The sequence below is a fragment of the Stigmatopora nigra genome, chromosome 15 (assembly GCF_051989575.1).
Source record: "Stigmatopora nigra isolate UIUO_SnigA chromosome 15, RoL_Snig_1.1, whole genome shotgun sequence".
Taxonomy (NCBI): Eukaryota; Metazoa; Chordata; class Actinopteri; order Syngnathiformes; family Syngnathidae; genus Stigmatopora; species Stigmatopora nigra.
In genome coordinates this window covers 453,238-466,320 of record NC_135522.1, presented here as the reverse complement: position 1 = coordinate 466,320, position 13,083 = coordinate 453,238, and the positions used below count along the sequence as shown (strand labels likewise).

Genomic DNA, 13,083 nt, shown 5'->3' with positions numbered 1-13,083 from the left:
CCACATGTCTCCAGCACCCCCATGAAAATTGTGAGAAAAAGTAAGTCAGAACATGAATGAATGAGGGATATCAGTGACATCATTAAAAAAGGCATTTTTTTTTTCCTTTCAGGCGCCCCCTAAATAGATGGCACCCCGAGGACTCGGCTACTTGGCCCGTGGCAAAAACCGGCCCCGACGGAGAGTTCCCCTCGCATTCATTCGGTGGTCTCCAATCATTTCCCGTCTGCTCTACGCGTGCTTTTGCGCAAAGGTGAAAGGAGTCACGGTGACGTGGCCCGTGGGCGGGTTCCGCAGCCCTCCATAAAAAGGACGTCTGGCGGGGAGAGGCCAGAAAAAAGCCATCTGCCGACCTGCCTACACCACTTCTTTGCTCTCTCTCTCTATCTCTCCTTTCTCCTCAAGCATCCAGCATGAGTCGGACGGCGACAAACTGGATGGCGGTTGGCGCCGCCGTGCTGCTGCTGCTCCTGCTGCGACAGGAAGGAGCGCGAGCCTGCAGTTGTAGCGCTTTGCATCCGCAACAGGCATTTTGCCACTCGGATGTCGGTGAGTTCAACTTTTGCTCTTTTTTTTGTGCCTTTTTTCCTAACTAAGTAAGTAGAGGTGTACTTTATACGTAGTCAATTTGTTCCAAAGTTCTCACACTAAAACAATACAAAGATGCAAACCAAACAATTAAGTTTTGTATTTAACTAAATTCCTTTGATGGGACCCAAATCATTGAATGTTTTTATTGAATGAACTCTTTATTTAAAAAATGAACAGAATACTTTTGTCACATTTTAATTCTAATTTATGTAACTTTCCATGTCATGTTAATGGAATATTGTGGAAAAGTGACTTGACTTAAACATAACTTTTGTTTTCCGTGATTGGCAATAAATGTTCAATCCATTTAGAGCTTCTAATCCAAAAGGTTTTGAAAACATGATCTCCCAACTGAGTTGACAATTGTGATTTATTTGGATTTAGCGGCGTTTAGGCACGATTCCGCAAAGTCAGGCCAGTGGGATTAGCGTGAACGGCAGCCGCAGAATTTGCAGACTTTCTTGTCCATTTGTTGACTTCCCTTTTCCTCTTGTTGTTTTCCCCGAGACTCAGCAATTTCCGTTCCCTCGGGGGACGTCTTCACAAAGCGTGGCTTCACCTCCATTTTTTTTCCCCTTCAATATGAGATCATTAGATAAATACGGATTTTTGGAGCCCGACCCTGCCAGCTTCTATTTTGGGAGCTGAAAAGCACATCTGTGGGGGCTTCATGTTTCCACTTGAATCCTTCTTTTCTCTCTTTTTCTCTCTCTTTTTCAATCGGGAAGCTAAAAAGTCAAACTTCCTCATTCCAGTCGCCAAAAAAAAGGCTTTGAGGATTTGAAGGGGATTAACGTTGCTTAATTCCTGTCTTTTTTACTCCATTTCTTCCACTGCCTTGACATCAAAATGGCTTTTTTGGCTGACTTTTGTCACATAGATTATTTTGTGTATCTTGTCTTTTCTAGTCATGAAGGCGACGGTGGTTGGAGCGACAGAGTTTGGAGACAATTTGAAATTTATCAAGTATGACATCAACCAGACCAAAGTAAGAGCCTTTTTTTAGGTTTCTTTAGGCTTGCACGTGATCTGTATTCATGCAAATTTAACTTATTTTGTTCCATGTTTGTTTTTCAGATGTACAAAGGCCCCGACAAGGATTTTGATGCCATCTACACGGCGTCCGATCCGGCCGCATGTGGCGTCGAGCTAAACAATGGCACTGAGTATCTCATCATGGGTACGTACTAGAACTCGCATTTTTTTTTTACTATTTAGCCTTTTGGACTCCATTTTAACGCATACTCTAACGCATAGTTTCTGGTAAATTAAAAAAAAAAAAAAAACAGGAGAAAAAAAATAAACTTGAAACAGATTCACAAACGGTTCAATTTACGACCCTTGTTATATATATATATATTTTTTGTCCCGAGGCAAATGATGAATAATATGGGTCGCACAAGAAACTTCAACTCCACCTACATTCTCTTGTGCTTCTTACTTTTAACATTAAAGGGCGCTAGTCACTTGCCAAGGGGCCTGAATAGGTTTTACAGTGTTGTTTTTATTCATTTTTTACAGCATAGTCATACAAATTTGGGTGATTTATCATGTGTATTTGATCAAACGTCTACATTTTGATATCTGGGCCACTACAGGTCGAGTGAAGCCCGACGGTTCTCTGCACATCAACCTGTGCAGTTTCATTTCGGTGCCCTGGGAAATCTCCAGAATCATGCAGAAGAAGAGCGTGCTGCAGCGGTTCCAAATGGGCTGCGCTTGCACGGTACCAACCACAAACTACTGACTAATATGTTCATTCGGAGCCTTCTCCTGACCTAACACACCCCTGAGCTCCAACAAAATTATTGATTATCATCATTTTGTTGTTGTTGTTCCAGATCACGCGCTGCACTTCGGTCCCGTGCGGCATCAGCAGCCGGGCCGAGTGCCTGTGGACCGACTACCTGACGGAAAAGAAGACCTATGGCAGGCAGGCCCGCCATTTTGCCTGCATCAAGAGGGCCGACGGCTCTTGCGCTTGGTACCGGGGAAATGTCTCGCCCAAAAAAGAATTCATGGACATCGAAGACCCTTAATTTCATTTTTCAGTGCCGTTCCATTTTTTTTCCTATATGACAATTCAGCACTTTGTGACTATAAAGCACTTCTGTACAAACTACTGCTTCAGCAGAAATAAACGCAATCCACACAAGTCACTTTTAAGCTTCACTGCAGAGTTCTTTGTACTATTAGACATTTTTTTCCATGCTTTTACTAAGCCAAATATAAGATGTTTAAGAGAGTGATGATGTTGATTTTTTGTATGGTGTGACAATATTGTTTTACAAGTTGAAGTCAATTCATTCTTTGGAACAATTTTGTACCTTTTTCAAACGTTTTAGTAAATACATACGCTTACAGCACATGTGGTCAGTCTTCCGCCCTCTAGTGGAACAAAATCATGCTGCGTAAACAATGGGTTCGATTTTTGAAATACGAGTTGACTGCTTTGATTTACCACCCAAAAGAAGCCCTCATCTCAAAGCAACATTGTCCTATTTCATAATTATGAGGCCAGTCATCAAAGTAGAGCTGTTCTATACCTTAATCTAATTACTACCAAAGGAAGCCGGTATTATATAGTTATATTTGGAGATTTCAATCACATATTTTGACTGACCATCTTCTTGATATTATTTGAGCTCTCCATTCTCCAACATATGCAATGGTCAAACGTCACGTGTGCTTTCTCCGCTGACGCATGGCCTTCCTGGGCTCTGATTGGCTCAATCCATCCACCAAGACGGAAGCCGTTCGTCGATTGGTGTCTGACGGGTATCCATCATTTTCGTCCCCGCCCTCTCATAATGCAGCATGGGCGAAAATACCACCAGAGAGCCAGGCGACATATGAGGATCCGTCTGCCCGGTTTTCAATGATTTGGAGCTGTACAGAGGTGAGGTTACCGTCATGTTTAAATAATAAAAGACGAATTTCGCTTTACTCGTGAGTGATGTCATTAGGCGTTTCGAAACGCGAAGCCCATTGCAGTAAGACGGGCGCTGACACGTTTAAGTCAGCTCCATTAGCTAGCTCGCTAGCTAGCGAGCTCGCTACCTCCCTCCGTGCGCATTTTCTTACACTCTAAGTGGTTCGGAATGGCGACATTTTGATTAATAACTCCCCCCGCTGAGCTGTTGGGGTCATAGCGCACGAAATGACATCGTAATGTCGTACTTGTTAGCGCCGAGTAATGTCGACGTACGTTCTTGGTTGATTTTAGCATGCTATGCTAACCCCACGCTTGGTGGCCCAACACGTTGCGGTCAAAGAACGTACGCACGCTTGACACCGGCAAAATGAGGAGATGACATTAAAAAACAGATGAATACAACGTAATAAGAAGGGAATTGAACGACGCGACGTTGCCGGTCAACCAGTCGATGTTTTGACGTGATTAGTGGGCGTATAAGCAAATATCTTTGAGTATTTTAATGTGTTAAAGGGCTTTAAATGAAAGCCACGCACATGTCTTTACTTGTATGTACATACATTTGAATATATTACATCTTAATTTTAGGAGATAAGATGCTTCATGCAACTCTATGGACCAGGAGAATTTTTCAAATTTGTCACAAAAATCACATTTCTTCTATTAATCATTTCCTTAAAAATCAATTATTTGTGTAAATTGAACAATGAGTTAATGCTAAAAATGACTACATTTGAAAAAATAAACCGTTTTTTTCCATTTGCTCTCAACTCTCCAAGTCAATAACGCTATTACATGATAGCTAATAAGTATCATTCATTCATTAGAAATTATTCAGATAGTATTTTTAACTCTGAGCATGTTCACACGTTTGGTTTGCCGTTATTGCAAAGTATAAACAATGCTATCTGGCCTTTTTTTGCAATGTGTTATTGTCCTGTTTTATGATTTGAAGTTTGACTTTCCGCCTTTGCAAGGCTTTTCAAATTTTATATGTATTTTACAGGCAACCGAGTGAAAATTTATTCACTTCGATGCTATTGTTCATTCATTTTTGTCCCCCTTTTATTCCTCATGGCCTTTCCGCCGTTCGTAAAATGAAATGACCAATTAGATGCAATGAAAGTGTGACAGATTGATGGCGTAACAAAGTCGTCGTAACATTTGCTCACTCGGCCTGCGTGTCATTGCGTTCAGTGAGACGGACGGATGCACGGTAAGGAAGGTCGTGCTGTCCTTGTGCAGATGTTGAGTCTCCTCACACACACACACACACACACACCGTAGTGACATCACTGTCCTCTGTGATGTCTTAACGCAGCTTCAAAAAGATGTCAAAAAGGGCTTTTTTTTACTGTAGATTCTATGTTGAGTACAATCATGCAAGACATTATGAATATTAGAATTACACAACTGTTAAGATTCAGTTAAAAAAAAATCTATGAAAACATTTGTTTTTTATAAAGACACCCTGGATTGTTGCAATGTATCCGTTTTCATTGTGTGGCACTTTGCGATAGATTGACAGTACAATAATAAAAATATTTTCAGTGTTGTTCCAGCAATGCCGATCGTGGACAAACTCAAGGAGGCGCTCAAGCCCAGCCGAAAGGAGTCGGGCGACGACGGCGGCGACCTGAACAAACTCTTGGCGTCTTCGGCCAAAAAAGTGCTCCTGCAGAAGATCGAGTTCGAGCCCGCCAGCAAAGGTTTCTCCTACCAAGTGGACAGCTTGAAAACCAAGTACGTCATCCTCAACCCCAGGAATGAGGGCGCCGCCGGGCAGAAGGCGGCCGAGCTCCCCCAGATCAAGCGGCAAGGTGATAAAGAAAAGCCCGCCGAGTCCCTCGCCTCCCGACGGCGTATTTCTCACCCACCGACTTGGTTTCAGATAACGGCGTCGGGGTCCAGGGGGACGGCATCGCCCCGCCGCAGAAAATGCTCTTCCCGCCCAACAAGCTGGCGCTGAAGTGGGAGCGGGTGTACAGGGTGGGGGCCGGCCTCCAGAACCTCAGCAACACCTGCTTCCTCAACTCCACCGTGCAGTGTCTGACCTACACGCCGCCGCTGGCCAACTACCTGCTCTCCAAGGAGCACAGTCGCGTCTGTGAGTGCTCCGACACCGCCGTCCATGTCTTTTTTGCTCGTCGCTTTACTTTCTCCATCTTTTTCCCGAATCTGCCAGTGAACGCTCAGATACGCAGGCAGCCTCCCCTGTTTTTTCCAGGGAAAGAAAATGTCAATAAAAATATTGAAACGAAGTTATTGTAGGCCAAATGACAGGCGCAGGGCGCCAGCCAGCTTTGAGTGTTTTGACTCATCTTCCAAGGCTAACGTGATATTGCTAAGAGTATGTCAACATTCAGGGATTGGATTCTCATCTGGCATTAAGGGGTAGAAAAAAGGAAGGCTCCCTTCATTATTAACCTTCTGTAAAAAAAAAAACAATGGTGTAAAATACGGGAAAACATATGCCATTATTAATCAAATCAAAAGACTTTTATGACAAGGGCTTTTGATTTGATTAAAATCAATTGGCCGAGGTTGACAGCTATTTAATGGCCATTTGGAAATGGAGAAATCTCCGGCTTTTTGCGATAGCTTTGTCTTTTCTGCACTTTAGTCAACGACGGCCAATGAATATTCACCCGATGACACATTTGTTCTTTCAGGTCACCAGTCGGGCTTCTGTATGATCTGCGTGATGCAGAACCACATCATCCAGACCTTTGCCAACACGGGCAACGCCATCAAACCCGTGTCCTTCATCCGAGACCTGAAAAGTGAGGAACCGCCGTCGCCGCCGTCGTGACGTGACGTCACACTGCAGTACATTACGAGTGAATGGGCGGAGGGGCATGAGTGGAGTTGAGAGGTGCTCAAGTCTCCCAGGACAAAAAAAAAAACATCCCTCCTCCCCTCCTACTATAACAACACTCCCTCCCCTGCCTCCTCCTCCTGCTGCAGTCTCCATCACCCCCCACCACCACCTCCCCTCACCCTCTTTCTCTAGTGCCCTCTCTGTCTCCTTGCGACTGCAGCCTAGCTTTAGCATAAGACACAAATTGTCATTGCCATGGAATTATTAGAAAAATCAAGCAGCTTTCAATTTCCACTTAGCGTGGGGCCGCTTTTGTGGAAGTGATGCCACGAGCGCATAAAATATCGACCCAACTTCAGACTCCGGGAAGGGCTCCAAGCTTTTGGAATTACATTAGCGCTAATGCGATGAGTCGGATAAAAGTGGCTAAGTGGCTATGAATGTTTCATTGTTTTTCTTTTTCTTAAAGTCTGCCTTGTAAATCAACTCTGCTCTTTTGAAAGTCTCCAGCATTTGACCGTCACTTTTATCACGCAGAAATCGCCCGCCATTTCCGCTTCGGTAACCAGGAGGACGCCCACGAGTTCCTGCGCTACACCGTGGACGCCATGCAGAAAGCCTGTCTCAATGGCTACCCCAAGTAAGCCCTTCATTTATATCTTTTGCCCCCAAGAATACGCTTTTAAAAATGTGTCTTTGTCTAGGCTGGACCGGCAGACGCAAGCCACCACACTCGTGCATCAGATCTTTGGAGGTTACCTGCGCTCAAGAGGTACGCCCAGAATCACGTTGTGCCTACGTTTGGTGGAGTCATACATTTATTGATTTTTCTTTCTTTTCTCGCCGCAGTGAAATGTTCCATTTGTAAAAGCGTGTCGGACACGTATGACCCTTACCTGGACATCGCTGTGGAGATACGGGTACAATATTTGACGTTTTTGGGTTACCGTTGAGTTTTTGTAATGTATAGTCAATGAGGAAAAACTTACCCACCAGGTTTATAGAACACAGAAAGAAACCTTTATTTCATTTTGCTATGCAATTTGTAATGATTGACTTTGATAGTGTAGACTTTGTAAAACCTTTACGAGCTCATTGGTTGCCCTTAATTGACTTGGAATGCCAATAACGGAGTGAATGCTTCCATTTTTGTCTTTTAGCAAGCGGCAAACATTGTGCGAGCCCTGGACCTTTTTGTGAAACCCGACGTTCTGAACGGCGAGAACGCCTACATGTGCGCCAAGTGAGTGCGGCGGGAAATCGCCACCACCACGTTCGTTCCGCATTCGTATTCTCACATAAAAGTGAGCGCGGACACGTTTCCCTTTGGTCGTAGGTGCAAAAAGAAAGTGCCGGCCACCAAACGCTTCACCGTCCATCGAGCGTCCAACGTGCTGACGCTTTCCCTCAAGAGATTTGCCAACTTTAGCGGGGGAAAAATTACAAAGGTGCGTAAATGCCAGATTGATTGAAAAAGCTCTCTTGACATATTTCTTTTCTTTTTTCCGCAGGACGTGGGCTACCCCGAGTTCCTCAACATTCGGCCGTACATGTCCCAAAGCTCAGGCGACCCAGTGACCTACGGTCTCTACGCCGTTTTGGTTCACTCGGGCTACAGCTGTCACGCCGGACACTATTACTGCTACGTAAAGGTGAGAGACCAAGAAAGGTCACGTTTTTTTCTAGATTTACCGTTAATAATTTTCTTGTGAGCGCTAGTCGCAGTGAAATAAGATTGTGCTTGTCATTATCTGCCTTATTTTTCCAGGCCAGCAACGGTCTGTGGTACCAAATGAATGACTCCAGCGTGCACTCCAGTAACATCAAAGTGGTCTTGAACCAGCAGGCCTATGTTCTTTTCTATTTGAGGTGAGAAGCGCCCACATAACGCAGCCGAACGTGTTCCGAACCTCCTTTGAGGGCTAATTGTGGGTACTGTGTTGACCCCAGGATTCCCGAAACAAAGAAGAACGCGGAGCTCCACGCCGGCAAACAGAGCGTGCCGCATTCCGGGAAGAACAGCACTTCGTCCGAGCAAATCAAGCGAGTCAACTTGAACGGACCGCTCTCTTCCCCGCAGATCACAAAGGTAGGCGCCACCTAAAGGTGCAATGGAATATGACAGCTAGTTACTTTAAATTGATAGCCATCTATATTTGAGACACCAATCCACCCCAAGATAAATGAGAGCAAAAGCTTAATTAGATCCTAAATAGTCTTGTAGCCCCACCCACTAAGAATCTAGCTAAGCTAGCTCGCATGCTATCCATAGATCTTCCTTGTAGTGTCGTCTTGTTGTCACTGTGTATATTGTGTCAACGTTTACTAGGACCAAGTGCAACACCATCATCAATTCTGGATGTGATGTCACAACCAGAACTGCTGAAAAAAGTGGGTGTGGCCTGATGCTTTATTTTGGCTTAGAATAACAATGAAATGGGTTGCCAGATTTGATTGTCAAGTATATGTAAAGTCATTTTTTTTCCATATTTCACCATTCCGCAACACCTTTTTAAGTTTTTTTCTAAATACATTTGTCAGAAACTGGAGCCGGCACAGCTGCGCAAGATCCAGTCCATGGACGGCGGTTTGGGAATTCCCGTGGCCAGAAACGGCGTCCAGCCGCAGGTCCGACTCTCGGGCTGGACGTCGTCGCCCAATGGCGGCGGCGGCGGCAAGCTGTCGGGCGGACCCACGTTCATCGAGGAACCCTTCAAGAAGCTGAAGAAGCCGTCTCCCCAGAACCAGTCGCGCTGCGGCACCCCCACGCCGTCCAGCAACAACAATGGCGTCGGAGACAAAAAATCAGACGGCAGCAAAGGCCTCACCCCATCTACCTCCTTCAAGTCCCTGTCCGACTCTTCGTCCGCAGACACATCGGACTCAAAGGTCAGTTTTCGGTTATGATGATTAAAGAATATCACTTTTTTTAAACATTTTTTTTTTCAAACAGGACACGGCGGGTCCTAAAAGCGCCCCGGCGGGAGGAGCTCCCTGCAGCCCTCACAAGATCTCCAGCGGGACGGCGTCTCCGGCCAAGAGCGTGGAAGAAGCCAAGGCCCCGACTCTCGCCAACGTCACCACGTCGGAAGCCAGCGGGGGTGCCATGTCTCCGCCCCCCGCCAAGAAGTTGGCGCTGTCGGCCAAGAAGGTGAACGGAGGGACTAAAACTCTCATGTTTTTGACCTAAGCGTAACTTTTGTCATCTAACTTCCAACACTCCAATTAAGGAAAACTATCAACCCTCCCTTTCTTCTCTTCTAATGGCCGTCAGGGGTGACGAGAATAGCCATCAATTATACTTCAAAGTAGCCTTAAAATAGACTCAAGTCAAAAGGAGTCAAATAGCAAAAAATGATAGCAGAAACAAAATCACAAAGTAGTGATAAGCGAAGGATTACTGTAGTTTATTTTTGACATAGCAAAGCGCGGTCACGTGATCCTCATTGCAATGAAGTCACATGACTACCCTTGCTACATCTCATTGGTGAAAGTGGCCAAAAAAAGAATTGCTCGCCTAAATGACAACAAAGTGGAAATAATGCATTCTTGTCAAACTCTGGCGGCCGCCATGTTATTGAACAAGTGAACCAATGGGTGGGTGTGTCTCTAATCTTCAAGCATGCAGACACGGTCTCTAGTTTGTGGTCTCTTTCCTTTTGGACCTTCTTTTTTTCTAACCATCTGTAATTGTTCTCTGCCACGCCCCCTTCCTCTTTGCTCCTCCATCTTTTCCCGCCATCGTCCACTCTTTTGCTTCAATTCTCTCTCTCTTCTTTTTTTGCTCTCATTCATGGCTACTTTTTTTTTCTTTTAGACCACCAAGTTTTTATTTTTGTCGATAACTGCAGGCTCGCAGCCGGAGTCCGAGCGCCATTGATTCTCCTCCGCAAGCACTCTCCGGCGAAACCCCTCCTCATCCAAGTCACCTTAGCCACCACGCCGTCTCGCCTCACACTCGCAGGTAAGAACTTGCGACTTGACTCGAGTTAAAAAGGCTAAAAATACATGTTGCCATTTTCAAATTCCCGGAAAATCTCCACCAATGTTTTCTATGTGTTGATCTTTTTCTATTTTGTCTCCTTGTCAGAGCTTCATCTCATTCCCCGAAAAAGCCCTGCGCCGCCAAACGATCCCCGGCGGGCCCCTCCCTAAACGGCTTCCACCGCCCCGAGGCCCCGGGCCGCCCCCCGTCGGAATCCCAGAGCCCCCCGACTCCAACCCTCAACCAAAAGAAGAAAAAGCGAAAGAAGCGCCGTCTCTCCGAGATGGACGTCCCGCCGGAGACGACGCCCGAGAAACGGCTCAAGCGAAAGAGGGAGCCGGAAGAAGACGGCGTGGAAAGCGTCCCGTCGGAGGAGGACGGGCGGCGTGGAGGAGCCCGGGAAGGCAACGGCGCCGCCGAGGAGGAGGAACCCTGTCCCACCGACGGAAATGTGCGTAAAAAGAAGAGGCGGAAGAAGAAGAAGAAGATGGGGATGATTCCGGGAGATTTGCCAGAACTCACCTCGCCGGGTGTCGTATCGGAAAGGTAAGAAAAAGGATATTTTATTGAATTGATATGAAGTGAACTGACTCCTGGCCTCCGCAGCACAAGTGAAACGCCCGCCGAACCCGGCGAAGATCTGCCGCTCGTAAAGAAAAAGAAGAAGAAGAAGAGGCTGAAAGAAGAGGCCACGCGGGAAGAAGATCGGCGTCTCTCGGACGACCACGCGGCGGCAGAGAGCCCGCCCAAAAAGGTCACGGCGGACGCTCCAAAGCCAGCCAAGCGGAGCGCAGGTATGCCCATTCCAACCTGGCAACGTGGCACGTCCCAAAAACAACCTGGACTTTTCTCCTTTGCCAGCCCCGGTGGTGCTTTGGGACGGCCAGATCAAAGACGGCCACAAGCGTCGCAAGGTGCCGGCGGAAGAGCCGTCGGGAGAGACTCCCGCCCGGGTCTCCTGGGATGGCAAGAGAGGCGGCGATGACGTGGTCCAGGAGTTGCTACATAACGCCTCGGACAAGGCCTACGGCGCCACCGGTAACATTGCCACCGATACCATCTCACAATATGGCAAAGTATTTAACTCATTGGCTCTTGTTTATGGCTCAATCCAATGCAAAAAAACTGCGGACGCTGTAAAAAAATAACTTTGAAAAATGAAAACGGCACAAAAAGACATTTAAAAGATTGTAAAATGCCAAACTGTTGAATGTGCTGAGGCAAAAAAATGTACCAAACTGTTTGTCTCTTTCCATCAGTCCTCGGTTGGGACGGCGAGGCCTCCGCCGTCAGTCGAGACGCCGCCCGCGACGACCGCCGCGCTCAAACGGCGATCGACGATTGGGACGAGGAATTTGACGCTGGCAAGGTGAGCTCGAGACGGCTTTGCAAACGGAGGCAACGTGGAGGCTTTTTAAAATCATTTTTTCCCCCCTCATTTCAGGTGAAGAAAACCAAGTTCCCCAAGAGGGAAAAGTGGCGCAGTGGAAGCAGCATCTTCCAGAAGATTCAAGACCACCGCAACAAGTGGTCCGTCACGCTCGGCGCCAAGCGAATATTCGCCGGGCGCCGCTGACGCTTTTTGGGCCGGAAACGATGAAGGGAGGGAGCGCGGCACCAGAGGAAAAAAAAAAAAACAACCCGGACGGAACTCTTCCACTGGGTTCTGACTTCTCCATTAGGAACCAATGCCAAACATTGGGAGCCATTGGACCACTCACCCGTTTGTATCTCCTGCTTCATGTTTTTATTTGATTTTTTTTTCTTTTTAAACATTTTTTTTAATATATAAATATATAGTATATACAATTTTGTTCCATTGTCAACACCGCCGTGCCACTGGAGCTCTTTTAGGTTCAGCTATAAATATTTTTGATATCATTTGGGCTTTTCCAAAGCGATATTTCACGACGTTGGAGGTTCTCGACCGTTTTGGAGATTCCCGTGTGGCTGCAAAATCCAGTTTTTGGGGGCTGTCAAGCAAATGGAAAGCACCTTCAATTTATCAGTTCTGAGTGGAAAGTTGCCCCCGTTGTCCTAAGAGACCATATTTACAAGAAACAGGACATATTTCCCAAATAGAAAGGACATCTACATGATCACCAAGGTGGACTCCATTTGCTTCCCCCAGCCGGATATGATGGCGCCCATATCGATAGAAAATGGATTTTGTCAAAAAAGACGAGTTGTTGTTGTTGGTCTTTGTGTTTTGGCCACTTGTTAATGGAATCAATTCATGATACCTCTATGCAATGTTTAGCTGGTTGGCGCTCACCCCCACAAAGTAGGCGGGGCGGACTCAGGAAGCCATCCCACGTACCCCCCCACCCCAACTCTGCCCCACCCGCCCACCCCGCGCCCGCCGACGTCATGACATGAAATGCATTTCAATGTACAGTCAGTTCTCTCGTGCTGTAAAGATTCTTTCCATTCTAGACATTTTTGGCCTCAAATTGGCTGTATTCTACCTAGAGAGAAAAAAAATGCTTGAAATCCAGTAGACATCTTTAACGGACCCGCCGTCGGGAAACGTTCACCCGCACATGTTTTGTGGAGAGACCCGACTTGACCTAAAATGGACGCTCCGCATCTGTCTTTGCGCCACGTTTGGATGACCACAAAGGTGCAATAAAGTTGGGACTTTTTGTCATATCGTTGCCAATGTCTTTCTTTGCGCAATTTATCATTTGTAGTACCAAATCACGCCATTACGAACACTTGCAGTACCTGATCTGGCCAGTAGGTGCTCTT

At 46.3% G+C, this 13,083-nt stretch overlaps 2 protein-coding genes across 2 annotated transcripts; both read left to right on the top strand.

Moving 5' to 3' along the window:
* The first annotated feature begins 310 nt into the window (after positions 1-310).
* On the top strand, positions 311-2,750 carry LOC144208497 (metalloproteinase inhibitor 2-like). The gene is made up of 5 exons (XM_077734384.1): positions 311-549; positions 1,500-1,579; positions 1,669-1,771; positions 2,190-2,317; positions 2,433-2,750. The coding sequence occupies exons 1-5, from the start codon at positions 414-416 to the stop codon at positions 2,628-2,630; spliced, it is 645 nt and encodes a 214-aa protein (XP_077590510.1). The 5' UTR covers positions 311-413; the 3' UTR covers positions 2,631-2,750.
* Positions 2,751-3,347: 597 nt separating this feature from the next.
* On the top strand, positions 3,348-12,055 carry usp36 (ubiquitin specific peptidase 36). Its single transcript, XM_077734449.1, has 20 exons — positions 3,348-3,490; positions 5,078-5,346; positions 5,418-5,633; positions 6,199-6,309; positions 6,885-6,987; positions 7,052-7,119; positions 7,197-7,267; positions 7,508-7,590; positions 7,684-7,795; positions 7,859-7,999; positions 8,116-8,216; positions 8,298-8,436; positions 8,889-9,236; positions 9,301-9,498; positions 10,199-10,311; positions 10,438-10,878; positions 10,939-11,126; positions 11,194-11,370; positions 11,592-11,701; positions 11,777-12,055. The coding sequence occupies exons 2-20, from the start codon at positions 5,091-5,093 to the stop codon at positions 11,906-11,908; spliced, it is 3,108 nt and encodes a 1,035-aa protein (XP_077590575.1). The 5' UTR covers positions 3,348-3,490; positions 5,078-5,090; the 3' UTR covers positions 11,909-12,055.
* The last annotated feature ends 1,028 nt before the right edge of the window (positions 12,056-13,083 follow it).